Here is a 20,319-nt window from a genome sequence, read left to right as displayed (position 1 = left end):
GTCTTCTCAACGATAGACCTCAAATCCACCTACCACCAGCTCCCCATTCGTAAATCGGACCGTCCATACACTGCTTTCGAGGCGGACAGTAGTCTCTATCACTTCCTCAGGGTTCCCTTCGGCATCACTAACGGGGTCTCAGTCTTCCAAAGGGAGATGGACCGAATGGTCGACCGGTACGGTTTGCAGGCCACCTTCCCGTACCTAGACAACGTCACCATCTGCGGCCACAATCAGCAAGACCACGACTCCAACCTTGCCAAATTCCTCCACATCGCCACTCTCCTCAACCTCACCTACAACAGGAAGTGCGTGTTCAGCACAACCCGCTTAGCCATCCTCGGCTATGTGGTCCAGATCGGAATTCAGGGACCCGATCCCGACCGCATGCGCCCCCTAGAACATAGAACATAGAACGATACAGCGCAGTACAGGTCCTTCGGCCCACGATGTTGCACCGACATGGGAAGTCAAAAACTAAAGGCCATCTAACCTACACTATGCCATTATCATCCATATGCTTATCCAATAAACTTTTAAATGCCCTCAATGTTGGCGAGTTCACTACTGTTGCAGGTAGGGCATTCCACGGCCTCACCACTCTTTGCGTAAAAAACCCACCTCTGACCTCTGTCCTATATCTATTACCCCTCAATTTAAGGCTATGTCCCCTCGTGCTAGCCACCTCCATCCGCGGGAGAAGGCTCTCGCTGTCCACCCTATCTAACCCTCTGATAATTTTGTATGCCTCTATTAAGTCACCTCTTAACCTTCTTCTCTCTAACGAAAACAACCTCAAGTCCATCAGCCTTTCCTCATAACATTTTCCCTCCATACCAGGCAACATCCTGGTAAATCTCCTCTGCACCCGTTCCAAAGCTTCCACGTCCTTCCTATAATGAGGCGACCAGAACTGTACGCAATACTCCAAATGCGGCCGTACCAGAATTTTGTACAGCTGCAACATGACCTCATGGCTCCGGAACTCAATCCCTCTACCAATAAAGGCCAACACACCATAGGCCTTCTTCACAACCCTATCAACCTGGGTGGCAACTTTCAGGGATCTATGTACATGGACACCGAGATCCCTCTGCTCATCCACACTACCAAGAATTTACCATTAGCCAAATAGTCTGCATTCCTGTTATTCTTTCCAAAGTGAATCACCTCACACTTCTCCACATTAAACTCCATTTGCCACCTCTCAGCCCAGCTCTGCAGCTTATCTATGTCCCTCTGTAACCTGCAACATCCTTCCGCACTGTCTACAACTCCACCGACTTTAGTGTCGTCTGCAAATTTACTCACCCAACCTTCTGTGCCCTCCTCTAGGTCATTTATAAAAATGACAAACAGCAACGGCCCCAGAACAGATCCTTGTGGTACGCCACTCGTAACTGAACTCCATTCTGAACATTTGCATCAACCACCACCCTCTGTCTTCTTTCAACTAGCCAATTTCTGATCCACATCTCTAAATCACCCTCAATCCCCAGCCTCTGTATTTTCTGCAATGGCCGACCGTGGGGAACCTTATCAAACGCTTTACTGAAATCCATATACACCACATCAACTGCTCTACCCTCGTCTACCTGTTCAGTCACCTTCTCAAAGAACATGATAAGGTTTGTGAGGCATGACCTACCCTTCACAAAACCATGTTGACTATCTCTAATCAAATTATTCCTTTCTAGATGATTATACATCCTATCTCTTATAATCCTCTCCAAGACTTTACCCACAACAGACGTGAGGCTCACCGGCTTATAGTTACTGGGGTTATCTTTACTCCCCTTCTTGAACAAAGGGACCACATTTGCTGTCCTCCAGTCCTCTGGCACTATTCCTGTAGCCAATGATGACCTAAAAATCAAAGCCAAAGGCTCAGCAATCTCTTCCCTGGCTTCCCAGAGAATCCTAGGATAAATCCCATCAGGCCCCGGGGACTTATCTATTTTCACCTTGTCCAGAATTGCCAACACTTCTTCCCTACGCACCTCAATGCCATCTATTTTTTTTTTAATAAACAATTTTATTGAGGTAGTTTTTGGCTTTATAAACAGTTACAGACATCATCAGAAAGAAAGCAAAAAAGGCAAAAACGTGCAAACATCCACGTACTTTCAATACTTCCATCGTAACATATTGCACAAGCCCGCTCCCCACCCACCAGTACTACCCGCCATATTTTCCCTCCTACTCTACTCTACCCCCCCCCCCCCCCCCCCCCCCCCCCCCCCCCCTCCACCCCCCTGCTGACGCTCACTATCCCGCAAAGAAGTCAATAAATGGTTGCCACCTCCGGGCGAACCCCTGCACAGATCCCCTCAAGGCGAACTTAATTTTTTTCCATCCCCAGGAAACTCGACATGTCTGCAAGCCACCACTCAGTCTTCGGGGGCTTTGAGTCCCTCCACGCCAATAATATTCGTCGCCGGGCTATCAGGGAAGCAAAGGCCAAAACATCGGCCTCTTTCTCCCTCTGGACCCCCGGGTCTTCCGAAACCCCGAAAATTGCCACCCCTGGACTCATCACCACCCTTGTTTTTAGAACCGGGGACGTGACCCTCGCAAATCCCTCCCAGTACCCCCTCAGCTTAGGGCATGCCCAAAACATGTGAACATGGTTCGCTGGCGCGCACCTAGCGCATTTGTCCTCTATCCCGAAAAGTTTGCTCATCCGAGCCACCGTCATATGGGCCCGGTGAACGACCTTAAATTGGATCAGCCTGAGCCTAGCACATGTCATGGTCGAATTTACCCTACTCAGGGCCTCTTCCCACAGCCCATCCTCCATTTCCTCGCCTAGCTCCTCCTCCCATTTAAGTTTCAGTTCCTCTGTCTGGGACCCTTCCTCCCTCCTGAGCACCTTATATATACCGGAGACTCTGCCCTCCCCTTCTTCCCTCCTAGAGACTATTCTGTCGAGGATCCCCATTGGCGGGAGGCGTGGGAAAGATGGGACCTGTCTACGAACAAAGTCCCGTAACTGTAGGTATCTAAAATAATTTCCCCTTAATGCCATCTATTCTAATAGCCTGGGTCTCAGCATTCTCCTCCACAACATTATCTTTTTCCTGAGTAAATACTGACGAAAAGTATTCATTTAGTATCTCGCTTATCTCCTCAGCCTCCACACACAACTTCCCACCACTGTCCTTGACTGGCCCTACTCTTACCCTAGTCATTCTTTTATTCCTGACATACCTATAGAAAGCTTTTGGGTTTTCCTTGATCCTACCTGCCAAAGACTCCTCATGTCCCCTCCTTGCTCGTCTTAGCTCTCTCTTTAGATCCTTCCTCGCTTCCTTGTAACTATCAAGCGCCCCAACTGAAACTTCACGCCTCATCTTCACATAGGCCTCCTTCTTCCTCTTAACAAGAGATTCCACTTCTTTGGTAAACCACGGTTCCCTCGCTCTACCCCTTCCTCCCTGCCTGACTGGTACGTACTTATCAAGAACACGCAATAGCTGTTCCTTGAACAAGCTCCACATATCCAGTGTGCCCAACCCTTGCAGCCTACTTCTCCAACCTACACATCCTAAGTCATGTCTAATGGCATCATAATTGCCCTTCCCCCAGCTATAACTCTTGCCCTGCGGGGTATACTTATCCCTTTCCATCACTAACGTAAAGGTCACCAAATTGTGGTCACTGTCTCCAAAGTGCTCACCTACCTCCAGATCTAACACCTGGCCTGGTTCATTACCCAAAACCAAATCCAATGTGGCCTCTTGTTGGCCTGTCAACATATTGTGTCAGGAAACCCTCCTGCACACATTGTACAAAGAACGACCCATCTAATGTACTCGAACTATATCTTTTCCAGTCAATATTTGGAAAGTTAAAGTCTCCAATAACAACTACCCTGTTACGTTCACTCTTTTCCAGAATCATCTTCGCCATCCTTTCCTCTACATCCCGAGAACTATTAGGTGGCCTTTAGATAACTCCCAACAGGGTGACCTCTCCTTTCCTGTTTCTAACCTTAGCCCATACTACCTCGGAAGAAGAGTCCCCATCTAGCATCCTTTCCGCCACCGTAATACTGTCCTTGACTAGCAGCGCCACACCTCCCCCTCTTTTGCCCCCTTCTCTGAGCTTACTAAAACACCTAAACCCCGGAACCTGCAACAACCATTCCTGTCCCTGCTCTATCCATGTCTCTGAAATGGCCACAACATCGAAGTCCCAGGTACCAACCCATGCTGCCAGTTCCCCTACCTTATTTCATATACTCCTGGCATTGAAGTAGACACACTTCAAACCACCTACCTGAACACTGGCACCCTCCTGCGAAGTCAAATCTGTGCTCCTGACCTCTATACTCTCAATCTCCCGTACCCCAAAACTACAATCCAGGTTCCCATGCCCCTGCTGAATTAGTTTAAACCCCCCAAAGAGCACTAACAAATCTCCCCCCCAGGATATTGGTGCCCCTCAGGTTCAGATGTAGACCATCCTGTCTATAGAGGTCCCACCTTCCCCAGAAAGAGCCCCAGTTACCAGAAATCTGAATCCCTCCCGCCTGCACCATCCCTGTAGCCACGTGTTTAATTGCTCTCTCTCCCTATTCCTCGTCTCACTATCACGTGGCACGGGCAACAACCCAGAGATAACAACTCTGTTTGTTCTCGCTCTGAGCTTCCATCCTAGCTCCCTATAGGCCTGCCTGACATCCTTGTCCCCTTTCCTACCTATGTCGTTAGTGCTAATGTGGACTTCGACTTGGGGCTGCTCCCCCTCCCCCTTAAGGACCCGGAAAACACGATCCGAGACATCACGTACCCTTGCACCTGGGAGGCAACATACCAAACGTGAGTCTCTCTCGCTCCCACAAAATCTCCTATCTGTGCCCCTGACTATTGAGTCCCCAATTACTAATGCTCTGCTCCTCTCCCCCTTTCCCTTCTGAGCAACAGGGACAGACTCCGTGCTAGAGTCCCACACCCCATGGCTTACCCCTGGTAAGTCCCCCCCCCCACAAGTATCCAAAACTGTATACTTGTTACTAAGGGGAACGACCACAGGGGATCCCTATACTGACTGCTTACCCCCAGCCCCTCTCACTGTCACCCATCTATCTTTATTCTTTGGCGTAACTACCTCCCTGAAGCTTCTATCTATGACCTCCTCTGCCTCCCGAATGATCCGAAGTTCGCAGGTACACCTTCAAATTAGGCTGACCGCACTGCACGTATATGTTTAGAGCTTTAATTAAGGTGGTAGATGACATATCGGAGGCTTCCCCTCCCCCACTGCCCCAAGACCCTCAAACGCTGCCTGAGGTTCTTCTCCTACTACGCTCAGTGGGTCCCAAACTATGCGGACAAGGCCCGCCCACTCATTCAGTCCATCCACTTTCCCCTTACGGCCGAAGCACAACAGGCCTTCCCCCCTATCAGAGTTGATATAGCCAAGCCCGGGATGCATGCAGTAGATGAGACACTGCCCTTCGAAGTAGAAAGCGACGCATCAGACGTCGCACTTGCCGCCACCCTCAATCAGGCAGGCAGGCCCGTGGCATTCTTATCCCGCACCCTCCATGCCTCTGAAATTCAGGACTCCTCCGTCGAAAAAGAGGCCCAAGCTATCGTTGAAGCTGTGTGGCATTGGAGGCATTACCTGGCCGGCAGGAGATTCACTCTCCTCACTAACCAACGGTCGGTAGCATTCATGTTTAACAACACGCAGCGGGGCAAAGATCAAAAACGATAAAATCTTGCGGTGGAGAATCGAGCTCGCCACCTATAATTACGAGATTTTGTATTGCCCCAGCAAACTCAACGAGCCCCCAGCGCCCTATCCCGAGGTACATGTGCCAGCGCACAAGTAGACCGACTCCAGGCCCTTGTCACCCGGGGGGTCACACGATTGTATCACGTTGTCAAGGCTCGCAATCTGCCCTACTCCGTCAAGGAAGTACAGACAGTCACCAGGGACTGCCAGGTCTGTGCGAAGTGCAAGCCGCACTTCTACCAGCCAGACCGTGCGCGCCTGGTGAAAGCATCCCGCCCCTTTGAACGCCTCAGCGTGGATTTCAAAGGGCCCCTTCCCTCCACCGACCGAAACACGTATATTTTCAGTGTGGTCGATGAGTACTCCAGATTCCCCTTCGCCATCCCATGCCCCGATATGTCATCTACCACCTTAATTAAAGCCCTAAACACAATCTTCGCTCTGTTCAGTTTCCCTGCCTACATCCACAGTGACAGAGGATCCTCATTCATGAGTGATGAGCTGCGTCAGTTCCTGCTCAGCAGGGGTATCGTCTCCAGCAGGATGACCAGCTATAATCCCCGGGGAAACGGGCAGGTAGAGAGGGAGAACGGGACGGTCTGGAGGGCTGTCCAACTGGCCCTACGGTCCAGGAACCTCCCAGCCTCTCGCTGGCAGGAGGTCCTCCCTGATGCACTACACTCCATCCGGTCACTACTGTGAATCGCTACGAATAACACACCCCATGAACGTTTTTTTGCCTTCCCCAGGATGTCCACATCCGGGGTGTCGCTCCCCACTTGGCCCGCTGCTCCAGGACCGGTCCGGCTCCGTAGGCACGTCCGACTCCACAAGGCGCACCCATTGGTGGTTAGGGTGCACTTGCTCCATGCCAACCCCCAGTATGCCTATGTGGCGCACACCGACGGCCGCCAAGATACTGTCTCCCTCAGGGACCTGGCACCAGCAGGTTCCACCCACACACACTTCTTCGGCCAAGTGCCACCCTCCCCTCCCCCGGCGCTCCCAACATTAACCCCACCAGGACCATCCCTCCTTCCCCTGCCCACGCCAGAGGATGAAGAGGATTTTGGAACGCTCCCAGAGTCACCGAACATCAGGCCAGCATCGACATCGCCAGCATCGACATCGCCGCCACTGCTACGTCGCTCCCAGCGGAACATCAATGCACCAGACCAGTTGAATCTCTAACTGGCACCGGACTTTCAAAGGACATTTTTTTTTCTTTTCCCTGATAAAACACTGTACATAAATTCACTACTGTATATAGTTCTCCACCATCCCCGCCGGACTCATTTTTAACAGGGGGTGAATGTGGTAAACCACTGTTACACCTGTATTAGGTGATGTAAGGTAGGACCTGTACTACAGGTTCGCCTGTAGCCCCTGCCTGCTGGCTCCGCCCAGTAGGAGGAGCGTGTCCTCTATTCAGCAGCCATTTCACCAGCTGCTGTGGGAGGCCACACATCTTACTGCAATATAGCCACAGTTGTTTCCAAACTTAGTCTTTGTACAATTTATCGTGCATCACAATCCCAATACAAAGAACAGCACAGGAACAGGCCCTTCGGCCCTCCAAGCCTGTACGGGTCATGATACCTGAAGAGTTTTTTGTTATTTCACAGTTACTGCTGGTTACGGTGTATTTACATTTCTATCTGTTCAATCTCTTAAAAACTGTCCATTTCCAGCCTAAACTCAGCACTTTCTCTCTGTCCATTTACTCAGGAATCAGGAACAAGGAACATTGTCTTTCTATCTGCAATTCAATGACATCTTGTTACCTCGTATTTGTCTTTTATCAGGGGGAAAGCTACTCCAACTTGTGGGTTTGATCTTCGGTCATACACGTAACGAACTATCGCCACCATATCCAGCTCTTCCAATGCATGGATCAGTGCAGACAGTGCCACCGCAGCATGCTGGGAAGACAGACAAACAGAACTGCACTTTAATTATCAACAAATTAAGAATTTTACAAACATTAAACCATATACATTTCAGAGCCTCAGGCAGCAAGGATCCCTATGAATTAGTAATTATTCTGATCTCTAACCACAATTTGAAGTGGGTCAAGTAAATGCCACAGGCTAACACTTCACACATTTCTTTGCTGTAATTTCAGACCCTTCCATTACTCACTTGGTGAATATTTTAGTCAAGGCACCATCAATGTTCAAACTGCAGAAGCCATAAAGAACTGGACAAGCATGAATTGTCTCACTCACTGAATCACAGAATAATACAGTGAGAAGAGGCCCTTTGGCCCATCAAACCTGTACTGACACATGAGAAACACCTAACCTTTCTATCTGATCCCACTTGCCAGCACTTGACCCATAGCCTGAAATGCTATGACATGGAAAGTTCTCATTCAGGTACTTTTTAAAGGATGTGAGGCAACCCGCCTCTACCACCCTCCCAGGCAGTGCGTTCCAGACTGTCACCATTCTCTGGGTAAAAAAGCATTTCCTCAAATCTCCCTGAACCTCCTGCCCCTCACCTTGGATTTGTGCCCCCCTCGTAACTGACCCTTCAACTAAGGGGAACAGCTGCTCCCTTTGCACCCTGTCCATGTACCTCATAATCTTGTCCACCTCGATCAGGTCGCCCCTCAGTCTTCTCTGCTCCAGTGAAAACAACCCAAGCCTATCCAACCTCTCTCCATAACTGAAATCCCAGGCAACACCGAGCCCTCCAGTGCAATCACATCCTTCCTATAATGTGGCGACCAGGGCTGCAGTACTCCAGCTGTGGCCTCAGCAAAGATCTATACAACTCCAACATGACCTCCCTGCTTCTGTAATCTATGTCTCGATTGATAAAGGTAAATGTCCCATATGCCGTTTTCACCACCCTATTAACCTGCCCTCTGCCTTCAGAGATCTATGGACAATGGCTGGTTTAGCTCACAAGGCTAATCGCTGGCTTTTAAAGCAGACCAAGCAGGCCAGCAGCATGGTTCGATTCCCGTACCAGCCTCCCCGGACAGGCGCCGGAATGTGGCGACTAGGGGCTTTTCACAGTAACTTCATTGAAGCCTACTCGTGACAATAAGCGATTTTCATTTCAAACACGCCAAGCTCCATTAGTTCCACGGGACTTCCCAGAGTCAGGACATTAATTGAATACTTCCTTGTCACATTATTCTTTCCAAAGAGTATCCCCTCACTCTTTTCAGGATTAAATTCCATCTGATATTTTTCTGCCCTTTTAACCATCCCGTTTATATCTTACTGTATCCCAAGACTCTCAGCATCACTGCTAATCAGGGCAGCACGGTAGCCTTGTGGATAGCACAATCGCTTCACAGCTCCAGGGTCCCAGGTTCGATTCCGGCTTGGGTCACTGTCTGTGCGGAGTCTGCACATTCTCCCCGTGACTGCGTGGGTTTCCTCCGGGTGCTCCGGTTTCCTCCCACAGTCACAAAGATGTGCAGGTTAGGTGGATTGGCCATGATAAATTGTCCTTAGTGTCCAAAATTGCCCTTAGTGTTGGGTGGGGTTACTGGGTTATGGGGATAGGGTGGAGGTGTTGACCTTGGGTAGGGTGCAGACGCGATGGGCCGAATGGCCTCCTTCTGCACTGCAAATTCTATGATTCTATGATAATCACCCGGACAATCTTTGTGTCACCCGCAAACTTACTGATCCCACCACCCACATAGTCATCTATGTCATTTATATAAATGACAAACAATAGGGGGCCCAGCACAGTGGGATGTGGGATGGACACTGGCTTCCAGTCACTAAAGCAGCCGTCTGTCATCACCCTCTGTCTCCTTCAGCTCAGCCAATTTTGAAATCATCTTATCAAGTTACCCTGTATCCCATGTGCATTTGCCTTCTTTATAAGTCTCCCATGTGGGACCTTGTCAAAGGTTTTTCTGAAATCCATATAAACTACATCAACTGCACGAGGACAGGAAATTAGTAATGTGCAGTACAAAGCAGTCTATCTACTCTACTTAATTACCCGCAAACGCTCGCATTCAAAGTAGCATCTTGCATCTTTGCCCTCTTCATTCACCTGAGGAAGGAGCAGTGCTCCGAAAGCTCGTGTTTGAAAAAAACCTGTTGGACTTTAACCTGGTGTTGTAAAACTTCTTACTGTGCTCACCCCAGTCCAACGCTGGCATCTCCACATGATATCTACTCTGCAACACAGTATTAAGGTGCAGACTGGTAGCAATCATGTTTTAAAAACATCCATTGATGCACATGGAGTAAGAGAGGAATCATGAGTCCTTTATAATTAGTTTGTCACTACAGTCAAAGTCAACTGTTTATAAAGCTATTGAGAGTTGAGAAGGTGCAGTTGTGGATAATCAGTAATAAAAAGACACATGGTTTCCATGGTAACCATTGGCAGCTCACTATCCCTGGCATTATAACCACATTATGACACCCTCACCCTTATCCCATATCAACCTTCTCTTCCCAATGTTTTTCCATTACTCTTGGCCCAAATGTCTCTATTGCCCCCCATCCATAGAATTACATAGCCAAACTGTGTGTCAATAGTTCCTGCGGAGCTAGTTTTAAGTAATCTATGTTTGCATTGTTGCACATTAGAAACAAGCTACAGCTTTAAGTGAGTTTAATTTAATGTTTCTGTGTAACAAAGGGTAAAACACTCATTAGATTCATGTTAAACAAAGGTGTTTGCATGTATGGAGGGTTCAGAGAAGGACTGAGCTGTTGCTTCGTAACCAGGAGCCACCTTTAAGTTAGAAAGATCTCGTGTTTAGTTTTAATTGGACCCAACGAAGATGGAGCGAGGTAGTGAGAGAGACGGAGAATGGAGAGAGACGGAAGATGGAGAGAGATAGATAGAGAGACGGAAGATGGAGAGAGGTAGATAGAGAGACGGAAGATGGAGAGAGGTAGTGAGAGAGACGGAAGATGGAGAGAGGTAGAGAGAGAGACGGAAGATGGAGCGAGGTAGTGAGAGGGAAGGAAGATGGAGAGAGGTAGTGAGAGAGACGGAAGATGGAGAGAGGTAGAGAGAGAGACGGAAGATGGAGCGAGGTAGTGAGAGAGGCGGAAGATGGAAAGAGGCAGAGAGAGAGCGAACGATGGAAGATGGAGCTAGGTAGAGAGAGGGAAGGAAGATGGAGAGAGGTAGTGAGAGAGACGGAAGATGGAGAGAGGTAGAGAGAGAGACGGAAGATGGAGCGAGGTAGTGAGAGAGGCGGAAGATGGAAAGAGGCAGAGAGAGAGCGAACGATGGAAGATGGAGCTAGGTAGAGAGAGAGACGAAAGATGGAGCGAGGTAGAGAGAGAGGCGGAAGATGGAGTGAGGTAGTGAGAGAGACGGAAGATGGAGAGAGGTAGATAGAGAGACGGAAGATGGAGAGAGGTAGTGAGAGAGACGGAAGATGGAGCGAGGTAGTGAGAGAGACGGAAGATGGAGAGAGGTAGATAGAGAGACGGAAGATGGAGAGAAGTAGTGAGAGAGACGAAAGATGGAGAGAGGTAGTGAGAGAGATGGAAGATGGAGAGAGGTAGAGAGAGAGACGGAAGATGGAGCGAGGTAGTGAGAGGGAATGAAGATGGAGAGAGGTAGTGAGAGAGACGGAAGATGGAGAGAGGTAGAGAGAGAGACGGAAGATGGAGCGAGGTAGTGAGAGAGGCGGAAGATGGAAAGAGGTATAGAGAGAGAGAGAGCGATGGAAGATGGAGCTAGGTAGAGAGAGAGATGGAAGATGGAGCGAGGTAGAGAGAGAGGCGGAAGATGGAGCGAGGTATTGAGAGAGACGGAAGATGGAGAGAGGTAGAGAGAGAGACGGAAGATGGAGAGAGGTAGAGAGAGAGACGGAAGATGAAGAGAGGTAGTGAGAGGGAAGGAAGGTGGAGCGAGGTAGTGAGAGAGACGGAAGATGGAAAGAGGGAGAGAGAGAGAAGGAAGATGGAGCGAGGTAGTGAGAGAGACGGAAGATGGAGAGAGGCAGAGAGAGAGACGGAAGATGGAGCGAGGTAGTGAGAGACGTAAAATGTTTAAACTAATGTGGCAGGGGGATGGGAAGTGATGCAGGAAGTTGGAAGGTAGTAAAACAGGGACAGAAGCAAAAGGAAGTAAGGGTAAAAGTGCAAGGCAGAGAAGACATAGTCAAAAATCAAAAAGGGCGACAGTACAAGGTACAGTGACTGAGGGGAGCTCAGTGAATAGGCCCAGTAATAACAAAAGGAATAAAACGGGAGATGTTAAGATTCAAAACAGAGGTAAAAAAAACCAACATAAGTGTACTTTACCTGAATGCTCGTAGTATTCAGAATAAAGTAAATGAGTTGATGGCACAAATCATCGTGAATGACTATGATTTAGTGGCCATTACTGAAACATGGTTAAAGGATGGTCAGGACTGGGAGTTAAATATCCGAGGGTATCAAACTATTCGGAAGGACAGAGTGGATGGTAAGGGAGGTGGTGTTGCTCTGCTATTTAAGGATGACATCCGGGCAATAGTAAGGGATGACATCGGTGCTATGGAGGATAAGGTTGAATCCATTTGGGTGGAAATCAGGAATAGTAAGGCGAAAAAGTCACTGATAGGGGTAGTCTATCGGCCACCAAATAGTAACGTTATGGTGGGTCAGGCAATAAACACAGAAATAACTGATGCATGTAGAAATGGTACAGCAGTTATCATGGGGGATTTTAATCTACATGTCGATTGGTTTAACCAGGTCGGTCAAGGCAACCTTGAGGAGGAGTTTATAGAATGTATCTGTGATAGTTTCCTAGAACAGTATGTAATAAGAACATAAGAACTAGGAGCAGGAGTAGGCCATCTGGCCCCTCGAGCCTGCTCCGCCATTCAATTAGATCATGGCTGATCTTTTGTGGACTCAGCTCCACTTTCCGGCCCGAACACCATAACCCTTAATCCCTTTATTCTTCAAAAAACTATCTACCTTTACCTTAAAAACATGTAATGAAGGAGCCTCAACTGCTTCACTGGGCAAGGAATTCCATAGATTCACAACCCTTTGGGTGAAGAAGTTCCTCCTAAACTCAGTCTTAAATCTACTTCCCCTTATTTTGAGGCTATGTCCCCTAGTTCTGCTGTCACCTGCCAGTGGAAACAACCTGCCCGCATCTATCCTATCTATTCCCTTCATAATTTTAAATGTTTCTATAAGATCCCCCCTCATACTTCTAAATTCCAACGAGTACAGTCGCAGTCTACTCAACCTCTCCTCATAATCCAACCCCTTCAGCTCTGGGATTAACCAAGTGAATCTCCTCTGCACACCCTCCAGCGCCAGTACGTCCTTTCTCAAGAATGGAGACCAAAACTGAACACAATACTCCAGGTGTGACCGCACTAACACCTTATACAATTGCAACATAACCTCCCTAGTCTTAAACTCCATCCCTCTAGCAATGAAGGACGAAATTCCATTTGCCTTCTTAATCACCTGTTGCACTTGTAAAACAACCTTCTGTGACTCATGCACTAGCACACCCAAGTCTCTCTGAACAGCGGCATGCTTTAATATTTTATCGTTTAAATAATAATCCCGTTTGCTGTTATTCCTACCAAAATGGATAACCTCACATTTGTCAACATTGTATTCCATCTGCCAGACCCGAGCACATTCACTTAACCTATCCAAATCCCTCTGCAGACTTCCAGTATCCTCTGCACTTTTCACTTTACCACTCATCTTAGTGTCATCTGCAAACTTGGACACATTGCCCTTGGTCCCCAACTCCAAATCATCTATGTAAATTGTGAACAATTGTGGGCCCAACACGGATCCCTGAGGGACACCACTAGCTACTGATTGCCAACCAGAGAAACACCCATTTATCCCAACTCTTTGCTTTCTATTAATTAACCAATCCTCTATCCATGCTACTACTTTACCCTTAATGCCATGCATCTTTATCTTATGCAGCAACCGTTTGTGTGGCACCTTGTCAAAGGCTTTCTGGAAATCCAGATATACCACATCCATCGGCTCCCCGTTATCTACTGCACTGGTAATGTCCTCAAAAAATTCCACTAAATTAGTTAGGCATGACCTGCCTTTTACGAACCCATGCTGCGTCTGCCCAATGGGACAATTTCTATCCAGATGCCTCGCTATTTCTTCCTCGATGATAGATTCCAGCATCTTCCCTACTACCGAAGTTAAGCTCACTGGCCTATAATTTCCTGCTTTCTGCCTACCTCCTTTTTTAAACAGTGGCGTCACGTTTGCTAATTTCCAATCCACCTGGACCACCCCAGAGTCTAGTGAATTTCGGTAAATTATCACTAGTGCATCTGCAATTTCCCTAGCCATCTCTTTTAGCACTCTGGGATGCATTCCATCAGGGCCAGGAGACTTGTCTACCTTTAGCCCCATTAGCTTGCCCATCACTCCCTCCTTAATGATAACAATCCTCTCAAGGTCCTCACCTGTCATAGCCTCATTTCTATCAGTCGCTGGCATGTTATTTGTGTCTTCCACTGTGAAGACCGACCCAAAAAACCTGTTCAGTTCCTCAGCCATTTCCTCATTTCCCATTATTAAAACTCCCTTCTCATCCACTAAAGGACCAATATTTACCTGAGCCACTCTTATTTGTCTTATATATTTGTAAAAACTTTTACTGTCTGTTTTTATATTCTGAGCAAGTTTACTCTCATACTCTATCTTACTCTTCTTTATAGCTTTTTTATTAGCTTTCTGTTGCCCCCTAAAGATTTCCCAGTCCTCTAATCTCCCAGTAGTCTTTGCCACTTTATATGCTTTTTCCTTCAATTTGATACTCTCCCTTATTTCCTTAGATATCCATGGTCGATTTTCCCTCTTTCTTCCGTCCTTCCTTTTTGTTGGTATAAACCTTTGCTGAGCACTGTGAAAAATCGCTTGGAAGGTTCTCCACTGTTCCTCAACTGTTCCACCATAAAGTCTTAGTTCCCAGTCTTCCTTAGTTAGTTCTTCTCTCATCCCCTTGTAATCTCCTTTGTTTAAACACAAAACACTAGTATTTGATTTTACTTTCTCACCCTCCATCTGTATTTTAAATTCCACCATATTGCGATCGCTCCTTCCGAGAGGATCCCTAACTATGAGATCATGAATCAATCCTGTCTCATTACACAGGACAAGATCTAGGACCGCTTGTTCCCTCGTAGGTTCCATTACATACTGTTCTAGGAAACTATCGCGGATACATTCTATAAACTCCTCCTCAAGGTTGCCTTGACCGACCTGGTTAAACCAATCGACATGTAGATTAAAATCCCCCATGATAACTGCTGTATCATTTCTACATGCTTCAGTTATTTCTTTGTTTATTGCCTGCCCCACCATATCGTTACTATTTGGTGGCCGATAGACTACTCCTATCAGTGACTTTTTTGCCTTACTATTCCTGATTTCCACCCAAATGGATTCAACCTTATCCTCCATAGCACCGATGTCATCCCTTACTATTGCCTGGATGTCATCCTTAAATAACAGAGCAACACCACCTCCCTTACCATCCACTCTGTCCTTCCGAATAGTTTGATACCCTCAGATATTTAACTCCCAGTCGTGACCATCCTTTAACCATGTTTCAGTAATGGTTACTAAATCATAGTCATTTACGATGATTTGTGCCATTAACTCATTTACTTTATTCCGAATACTACGAGCATTAATGGAACCTACGAGGGAACAAGCGGTCCTACATCTTGTCCTGTGTAATGAGGCAGGATTGATTCATGATGAATCAAGGTTGCTGCATAAGATAAAGATGCATGGCATTAAGGGTAAAGTAGTAGCATGGATAGAGGATTGGTTAATTAATAGAAAGCAAAGAGTGGGGATTAATGGGTGTTTCTCTGGTTGGAAATCAGTAGCTAGTGGTATCCCTCAGGGATCCGTGTTGGGCCCACAATTGTTCACAATTTACATAGATGATTTGGAGTTGGGGACCAAGGGCAATGTGTCCAAATTTGTAGATGAGTGGTAAAGCGAAAAGTGCAGAGGATACTGGAAGTCTGCAGAGGGATTTGGATAGGTTAAGTGAATGGGCTAGGGTCTGGCATATGGAATATAATGTTGACAAATGTGAGGTTATCCATTTTGGTAGGAATAACAGCAAACGGGATTATTATTTAAACGATAAAATATTAAAGCATGCTGCTGTGCAGAGAGACCTGGGTGTGCTAGTGCATGAGTCACAGAAAGTTGGTTTACAGGTGCAACAGGTGATTAAGAAGGCAAATGGAATTTTGTCCTTCATTGCTAGAGGGATGGAGTTTCAGACTAGGGAGGTTATGCTGCAATTGTATAAGGTGTTAGTGAGGCCACACCTGGAGTATTGTGTTCAGTTTTGGTCTCCTTACTTGAGAAAGGACGTACTGGCACTGGAGGGTGTGCAGAGGAGATTCACTAGGTTAATCCCAGAGCTGAAGGGGTTGGATTATGAGGAGAGGTTGAGTAGACTGGGACTGTACTCGTTGGAATTTAGAAGGATGAGGGGAATCTTATAGAAACATTTAAAATTATGAAGGGAATAGATAGGATAGATGCAGCCAGGTTGTTTCCACTGGCGGGTGAAAGCAGAACTAGGGGACATAGCCTCAAAATAAGGGGAAGTAGATTTAGGACTGAGTTCAGGAGGAACTTCTTCACCCAAAGGGTTGTGAATCTATGGAATTCCTTGCCCAGTGAAGCAGTTGAGGCTCCTTCATCACATGTTTTTAAGGTAAAGATAGATAGTTTTTTGAAGAATAAAGGGATTAAGGGTTATGGTGTTCGGGCCGGAAAGTGGAGCTGAGTCCACAAAAGATCAGCCATGATCTCATTGAATGGCGGAGCAGGCTCGAGGGGCCAGATGGCCTACTCCTGCTCCTAGTTCTTATGTTCTTATTCTGAAAATCTGTGTACATTTATGAAGGTAAGTGGGAGTGAAGGAGTATTGTATGAAAGTCAAACTTTTCATGTTTAATAAATAATTTTTCTGTTGCTGAAAACTAATTGGCAGGCCTATGACAGTGTTCATCCAAATTACGGTCTTTTGAGCCAGGGCTCCATTCTGCCACCTTCCCCTCCAGCAGTCACATCAACTGGGATTGTAACAATCCCGCACTCAGTTGAGGAGGTGACTGATAAGATTCCCAGGTTTACTCGGCCTCAACACAGCCTCCCCCCAGACAAAAGCCAGCAATTCTCACCATGTTTAAATCACGTCATTGGGCCCAGATCCCATCAGTGTTTCTACATTTTTACCCTTTCCTTACATTGCAACAATGAACTTTCAGTGGAGTATCAGGCAGGAGCACTGGCTGGATTTCAGTGGAATTTTGAAAGTGAATCCACGGAAAGCGACGCGCCCCGACGGAGTCCCTGGGCGAGCACTCAGAGCCTGCGCTAACCAGCTGGCGAGTGTATTCACAGATATCTTCACCACCTCACTCCTCCGCTCCGAGGTCCCCACCTCCTTCAAGAAGACCCCCATAATACCAGGACAAAGAAGAACAAGGTAGCCTGCCTCAACAACTACTGACTGGTGGCCCTGACGTCTGTTATCATGAAATGCTTCGAGTGGCTAGTCATGAGATTGATCAACGCCAGCCTCCCAGACGGTCTCGATCCACTGCAGCTTGCCTTTCACCGCAACTGGTCCACAGCAGATGCTATCTCACTGGCTCTACAATCAACACTCAAACACCTCAAACAACAAGGACACCTCCATCAGACTGCTGTTCATAAACTACAGCTCCGCCTTCAACACCATTATCCTGACAAGACTAATAACCAAACTCTGCAATCTTGGACTTGACCCCTCCCTGTGCAGCTGGATCCTTGACTTCCTCTCCAACAGACCGCAATCTGTCAGGATAGGCAACAGCACCTCCTCCACAATAGTCCTCAACACTGGGGCCCTGCAAGGATGTGTGCTCAGTTCTCTACTGTACTCCCTGTACACACATGACTGTGTGGCAAGATTTAACTCCAACTCAATCTAAAAGTTTGCGAATGATACAACAGTGGTGGGACGTATCTCAAACAACGACGGATTAGACTACAGGAGGGAGATAGATCACTTGGCTGCATGGGGCACCGAAAACAACCTCTCTCTAAATGTTGGAAAGACCAAGGAACTGATCATCGACTTCAGGAAGCACAGCACGACACACACTCCCGTCTGTATCAAGTGGAGATGGTCGATAGCTTTAAGTTCCTGGGGGTCACCATCACCAACAATCTGTCCTGGTCCACTCACGTTGATGCAACAGTCAAGGAAGCGCAACAACGTCTCTACTTCCTACGGAAGCTAAAGAAATTCGGCATGTCTGCATCGACTCTCTCAAACTTCTACAGATGTGCGATAGAGAGCATCCTATCCAGCTGCATCACAGCCTGAACAGAGATGAGGAGAAATTTCTTCAGCCAGAGAGTGCTAGGTCTGTGGAATTCATTGCCACAGAGGGCGGTGGAGGCTGGGACGTTGAGTGTCTTTAAGACATAAATTGATAAATTATTGATTTCTCGAGGAATTAAGGGCTATGGGGAGAGAGCGGGTAAATGGAGTTGAAATCAACCATGATTGAATGGTGGAGTGGACTCGATGGGCCGAATGGCCTTACTTCCGCTCCTATGTCTTATGGTCTTATGGTCTTATGGTATGGCAACTGCTCGGTCTAGGATCACAAGAAACTGCAGAGTGTGGTGAACTCAGCCCAATGCATCACACAAGCTTGCCACCCACACATTGATTCTGTCTACACCTCCCGCTGCCTCAGGAAGGCAGACAGCATTATCAGAGACCCCTCCCACCCAGGCTTTGCCCTCTTCCAGACCCTTCCATCAAGCAGAAGGTACAGAAGTCTGAAGACCCGCACATCCCGACATAGGAACAGCTTCTTCCCCACAGCTACAAGACTCTTCAACGACTCCCCCTCAGACTGATCTGTTCTCTGTAAGAACACTATTCACGATGCCTTATGCTGCTCTTGCTCATGTATTTGCTTTGTTTGGCCCCTTGTTCCGCACTGCAACCAATCACTGTTTGTCGATGTCCCATTTGTCAATGTTCACTGTCGATTATTCTTTTGTCTACTGTGTACATACTGTGTACGTTCCCTCGGCCGCAGAAAAATACTTTTCACTGTACTTCTATATATGTGACAGTAAATCAAATCAAATCTCTGCTCCCCTGCCAGCGCACCTCCGTCCGCAGGTTTTCAGGCTGCATGGGGTGGAATCACAGAAAATTTCCATTGACAGTGGCGGCGCAGAAAATCTGCCAGCGAATGGCACACCGTCTCCGGCCGCCAAGAAACATACGGCTGGGAAGCGGGAGAATCCTGCCCATTGAAGGGAGTGGGAAAAACAGATTTAAGCTCTGATCTCACCTCATCATCCTTTGCAGCAAACACCTGCAGCGTCTGCCGTCCAACATAATGGTGCAGCAAAATCTGTAATTCATAGAAAATATACAACATCAATTTGCTTTTCTATAACTTTACAGTAACAAAATATCCTGAAGCGTTTCACAACAGCATTATGCTTTATAGCATTGGAGACACATAACATAAGCTGGGAAAAGCAAATTACTACAGATGCTGGAATCTGAAACAAAAACAGAAAACACTGGATAATCGCAGCAGGTCTGACAGCGTCTATGGAGGGAGAACAGAGCTAACGTTTCGAGTCTGGATGACTCTTTATCAAACCTTTGATATAGATCGGTCCTATAGATAGTGTCCTATAGATAGAGTCCTCGGCCCAACCATCTTCAGCTGCTTCATCAATGACCTTCCCTCCATCATAAGGTCAGAGGTGGGGATGTTTGCGGGTGACTGCACAATGTTCAGCACCATTCGCGACTCCTCAGATAATGAAGCAGTCCGTGTCCAAATGCAGCAAGACCTGGACAATATCCAGGCTTAGGCTGACAAGTGGCAAGTTACATTTGCGCCACACAAGTGCCAGGCAATGACCATCTCCTACAAGAGAGGATCTAACCATCACCCCTTGACATTCAATGGTATTATCATTGCTGAATCCCTCCCAGTCAACATCCGGGGGGTTACCATTGATCAGAAACTGAACTGGACCCAGCCACATTAATACTGTGGCTACTAGGGCAGGTCAAAGTCAAGGAATCCTACAGTGCGTAACTTACCTCCTGACCCCCCCAAAGCCTGTCCATCATCTACAAGGCACAAATCAGGAGTGTAATGGAATACTCTCCACTTGCCTGGATGGGTGCAACTCCAACAACACTCAGGAAGCTTAAGACCATTCAGGACAAAGTAACCCCACTTGGTTGCTCCCCCTTCCACAAACATTCAAACCCTCTGATGAACAGTGGCAGCCGTGTGTACCATCTACAAGATGCACTGCAGTAACTCACCAAGGATCCTCAGACAGCACCTTCCAAACCCATGACTATCTAGAAGGATAACAGCAGGAGATACCTGGGAACTGTATCACATAGTGTGTCAGGGGGTGGGAACCAGGATAGCAGGCCAGTAAGTGTAATGACTGAGATAAACATAGTGCAGAGTAAGAGCAAGCAGAGAGATCCCACAGGGCTCAGCGGGACTGCAGGTCTGGAGTCCATTTGCTTCAT

At 47.4% G+C, this 20,319-nt stretch overlaps 1 protein-coding gene across 1 annotated transcript in view; it reads right to left on the bottom strand.

Annotated features, from left to right (window-relative positions):
- xrcc5 (X-ray repair complementing defective repair in Chinese hamster cells 5) overlaps nucleotides 1-20,319 on the bottom strand; it is a 333,072-nt gene that overhangs the window by 138,583 nt on the left and 174,170 nt on the right. The window contains exons 10-11 of the mRNA XM_038790233.1: nucleotides 19,097-19,159; nucleotides 7,530-7,667 (exon numbers count right to left, since the gene is read on the bottom strand). Coding sequence (XP_038646161.1) covers nucleotides 7,530-7,667; nucleotides 19,097-19,159 — 201 coding nt within the window. The remainder of the gene's footprint in view (nucleotides 1-7,529; nucleotides 7,668-19,096; nucleotides 19,160-20,319) is intronic.

Source organism: Scyliorhinus canicula, chromosome 2 (genome assembly GCF_902713615.1).
Source record: "Scyliorhinus canicula chromosome 2, sScyCan1.1, whole genome shotgun sequence".
Taxonomy (NCBI): domain Eukaryota; kingdom Metazoa; phylum Chordata; class Chondrichthyes; order Carcharhiniformes; family Scyliorhinidae; genus Scyliorhinus; species Scyliorhinus canicula.
The sequence above is the reverse complement of the archived record's forward strand: the minus strand, read 5'-3'. Positions and strand labels throughout refer to the sequence as shown.